The sequence below is a fragment of the Mya arenaria genome, chromosome 8 (assembly GCF_026914265.1).
Source record: "Mya arenaria isolate MELC-2E11 chromosome 8, ASM2691426v1".
Lineage (NCBI taxonomy): Eukaryota > Metazoa > Mollusca > Bivalvia > Myida > Myidae > Mya > Mya arenaria.
The window spans coordinates 51195382-51200382 of record NC_069129.1 but is presented as its reverse complement, the minus strand read 5'-3'; the positions used below and the strand labels follow the sequence as shown (position 1 = coordinate 51200382).

The 5001-nt window shown below is 32.3% G+C and overlaps 1 protein-coding gene across 1 annotated transcript; it reads right to left on the bottom strand.

The window, feature by feature from the left end:
• Window positions 1-291: 291 nt before the first annotated feature.
• Window positions 292-1306, bottom strand: LOC128244336 (uncharacterized). The gene is made up of 2 exons (XM_052962351.1): window positions 1277-1306; window positions 292-705 (listed from the first exon to the last, which is right to left on the bottom strand). The coding sequence occupies exons 1-2, from the start codon at window positions 1304-1306 to the stop codon at window positions 292-294; spliced, it is 444 nt and encodes a 147-aa protein (XP_052818311.1).
• Between the last annotated feature and the right edge of the window lie 3695 nt (window positions 1307-5001).

Genomic DNA, 5001 nt, shown 5'->3' with positions numbered 1-5001 from the left:
TTATCAATCACAACATACCTGCAAGCTTTTCTCGCTTATATACCTTATGTTGATGTCAGATACACTGAATGCTGGTTTTCGTAATATCACTTAGTTTAAATGTAAACACATATTCATAAGCTGCAACCTTTAAAAAAAAACATTAGATTATAAAAATTCACACGCTTTAAACGAGCTGTCTGTTATAAGAAAAACCAGTATTATTTAGAATGATTCCATAATTGAGTACATGTATTACAAACGTTGTTAAAAGGCATAATAAATGGATGAGTGTACATCACAATCATCAAGTTAGGTGTTTGTTTTCGGACATGCCATCCACGAAAATTTGGCGCCATACATAACAGTATCGGCCCATTCCGAGATCTTAAACTTAAAATATGCATTGGTCATCTCCGTAATTGACCCTCTAACACGGACATTTGTATTATGGGCAGAGTCCAAGACCTTCAGTCCATAAACGATAGCCGGCTTGCTCTTGAAGGCTGGCTGAAAGTTGATGGTCAAGGTCACAGGGTAAGACGGACGTGGGTTATGGTGAGGTCCAAACTCCCCAGACTGGCATTTTTCCTCAAGTGATGTGTTGATTCCTGAGACAGTTTCTTTCAAACTCGCCATTCGTTGTTCTAGTGCGGCGTTGACGTTGACCAACTTTGATTTCAGAAGGGTCACATCCTCTCTCAGTAGAATCACGTATCTGTCTGTCTGTAAATATTGTTTTAATACATTAAATGATTAAATTAATTATTTATTTGACTGTAACTTTTCAGACGCAGAAAGAAAGAAACTTATCAAACACTATTAACATCCGAATACGTATATGCTAGAAAAAAAAATATTCAAGCAACAAACAAATGCACTTAAAAAAGTAAGATAATATAAGTGTATATGTTGAGAAGTGATGGGTAGTGTATAGCTTTACAGATTGATACCTCTTGAAAACGATGAGTTTTGATGATATTTCTTGTTTGATGTCACTGAACGTACATTACATGTTGTCTTGTTTGTGCATTATATGCATATTCCCAATATATTGTTCAAGAATGCTATTGATTGATTATAGAAATCACGCTTATTGAAACAAACTCTTTCAGATAGGGAAAATATCAGTAATTATCTTTAAGTCTTGCTATTGTGTGTGTGTGTGTGTGTGTGTGTGCGCGTGTGCGTGTGTGCGTGCGTGCGCGTGCGTGCGTGTGCACATGTAATTGGATATATCAGTGCTGTAAAGTATACCAGAAGAGAAAAATGTTAACGTGCAAAAGTTTTAATTTACGCTTATTTTATCCTCACACTCACACACCATGTCTTTGTTGGATAAACATCATTTTTGTTCCTTTGTATGATCAATGGCTTAATCTGTCTAAGTGATAATTTCCTCAAATTAGAACTTATAATGGGTGATAAGAAATATCAATCAAAATAATAATTTAAATATACATATTTTGTCTAAATGTGTTTCATTTTACACAATGATAGTTCACTTATAATAAATCGGTCTTCCTTGAATCACTACATATAAACCTCTGTGAAAGCATGTTAATTAATTAAGGTATTCGCTTTACACAGATTTGCTTGAAATAATCTTATTCATTTGATTGAAAGTTAAATTGATGTCTGGTACCTCAATATATCAATTGAAAGGAAATTTGCCGCTAATCAAGGAAATGTCATTGAAATGGTCGATATGACGTTCTGAGTGTTAGTTTTCTGGCGAAGTGAATAAATTTGCCTCTAGTTTGCATATAATCATTGAAACGAAAAACTCGATTTATGAAATGGGATTAATATTTGGTAACAATGATTGATGAAGTATGTCAAGGTCAGTCCAGAACGGTTTGTTTTTATTTCAACGCAAAGGAAATAAAGTCGTTATGATGGGATTGTATTTTTAGGTAAGGCTGTGTATGAATATCACAATTTTTACCGTTGTCATTTTGTCTGTCAACAAACTAAAGTAATTGAACTCTATAAAACATTGTGTTAACGCATATTTCCCGTGCGAAAAATTCCAGAAACGATATATCTAAAGGAAATACAAAAATGCGTTCCGTTAGAATTTCAAAACAAATGGGTCAAAAAAGAAAGGGTCGTTTCGGAAATTGGAAACATTGTTTAAAGGGGGGCGCATTGATGCAAAAAAGTATAAGGATTGTATGTCGAAAGTATTTTGCAACGTCAATTCCAACAGCACACTGTTGTCTAGTACGTGGGTGCAAGCAAACATCAGTTGATTAATCCATCGGATGTGATTCTATAATTTTATATGACAGTCGAGTGTTTCTTCTCAAATTAAATGTCTTTCGAAATTCGTTTTACTGATTTTCTTGAATTCTTCTAATCTCCGTTTTCGCCTCAATAAGCTCTTGCTTAGTTTGAACTTGTTCGTTTCTTAGTAGAGCCAATTCTAAATTGACGGTGTCAATCTTTGATGACAAAACTTGGTATGTAGAGTCAGTAATGTCCGGTGCTGGCACACACAAAATAACATGCACGCATATCGCACATAAAATTAATTTTAAGTAACGCATCTTCGCAATCCTGCAGTTCTAAATTCGTAATTAATTTTAAGGACGAAAAAGAGACACAACGATGTATTGGCTTAAATGCATAAAACCACTCAATATATATACACCTATTTTGCTACAAAATATTTTCAAAGAAATCCTGTTTGCTAGATAAACAGATACGTTAAAACTGACGTTTGTAAATATTTACGTTTAATTAAACGTTATTACGTTTATTGATTGAGTAATGCATATAGAAATGTTTTCCTAGAAATCCTGTTTGCTAGAACGTTTTCCTATAAATCCTGTTTGCTAGATAAACAGCTACGTTAATGCTGACGTTTGTAAATATTTACGTTTAATTAAACGTTATAACGTTTATTGATTGAGTAATGCATAAAGAAATGTATTCCTAGATATCCTGTTTTCTAGATAAACAGCTACGTTTATACTGACGTTTGTAAATATTTAGGTCTAATTAGTTATTACGTTTATTGATTGAGTAATGCATAAAGGAACGTTTTCCTAGAAATCCTGTTTTCTAGATAAACAGATAATGCTGACGTTTATGATATTTACGCTTCATTTAACTTTATTGCGATTTTTCATTTTACATACGTCATGTTTTAATAGTGCACAGAGTGTAAATACATTTCATTTAATACATAATTCAACATGTGCTCTCACTTAACTTTGTTGATTTAAAGGTTTTCTCAATTATAATGTAGCACTGCTGTATTTCAAACATGTTTAAATCAAGACAGATTTGAGGTTTAAATGTTTAAAAAGTATTGAACTCCAAATCTATGTAAACTGAAATATTAAACGATATCTTAACTTTATTAATTAGAGATCTCTTCAAATATTAATAAACCTATCTAAATAAATCGAGTTCTTCAAATCAACTAGAAGTTTCTTTAAACATTTGTTGTCATCATTATGTTGTTTTGCAACAACTCATTAGATGCCCTTATTAACTGAATACGAGGGCTCTCCAAATCATTTGAAGAGAAAACTTACTTATTTTTTCTAAGGGAACGCATTATTTTGAGACTAATTAAATTTTAATAAATTCGTACCTATAAACTTTTTATTTATCTGCATGTATAATAATCTTTTTTTGCAATAGAGCTTACGTTTTCGAATTCTCATTCTATTTCATTTTGCAATTCACTTCGTGTATGTGCTTATTTAACATTCTCACTTACATATCAGTCATTGTACATGCTAAATATATGGGTAGCTTGGTTGACGTTTTTACGTATTCAAACATAAATAAATAAATAAAAACATTTAAAACCATGAAAACGCGTTAAAATGTAACTAATATGCATGCATTTATTTAATTTGTGTGTGTATTTCATATTTCTGTAGTGTGTGTGGCCATGTGCTGTTAAGACCAATCTCATTAAAATCAGATCCCCAATACACGCTTCACGACGTTACGCTATGTGTACATAACGTAATGAAAAGAAGTGAACGTCACGATATGATTTTAATGAGATTGTGTTAAGACTAAAGTCAAAATTAATGTTCTGTTCTGTAACCGATTTGAAGAAAGTTCTTATACCATTAATGAGATATTTTAAAAAAAAGTATTGTATTAACTTAGCTTAATTGTAAACCATGACATTATTAAATACATGGACAATTGAACAACGCTTTAAATTCAATACGATGGCATCTATTGATTTAATGTGTTTTCTAAACTATATAAAGAGGTCCTTTAATGGAGTGATTTTCGAGACATATTCAATTGATGCCACGATTTGTTCAATTGTAGCAACCATAAGATATTAAAGATAACGCAATCGTACATAAAACAGTTAACCTTTGTTTTAGCTTTATTTCACGTGGTAACATTTAACATTTGTACTCTTAACCTCGTAAACATCATAAAAATAACTAATATCAAGCATTGTTTCAGACAATTAAGAATAAATTTATTTTGATACCAGTAGGGCTTAGTTTGCCAGCAGGATACTAAAACCATGTTAAGACGACGGGAAACACAAGCGGATCAACATGTTTACTTTTTCAATGTAAAAGAGAAAATACACATGTAGCAATAAAATACGCATAAAAGGCGCTTTTCGGATTCAAAATAGCTAAAATTCACCCGACCCACCTGCAAACATTTAAACCAAAAACTTTTCGAATATGAGGGAGGAGCTCAAGTCAAAAGATGGCGTCCCGAATTGACGTCCCCATCAACTTAAAAATCCTGTATCCGCCTTTAGGAAAGATAAAGAAATGGTTGAATAATATGTGTTGACTGCAGTGAGACCGAAGAATTATCAAAGATTATGAAAGCACCATTGTTTCGGCCGTTCCTTATGCTTGATGGTTGAACACAGTAAATGTTTTTTAAACGTGAACACTATTGGAGAGTTTGCAGGAAATGTAGCGCAAAATAGTGTCATTACATATGTTGGTGGATAGATACTGTTGTACACCAAATACACTCGAATGATAAACATCTAAAAAGATTGAC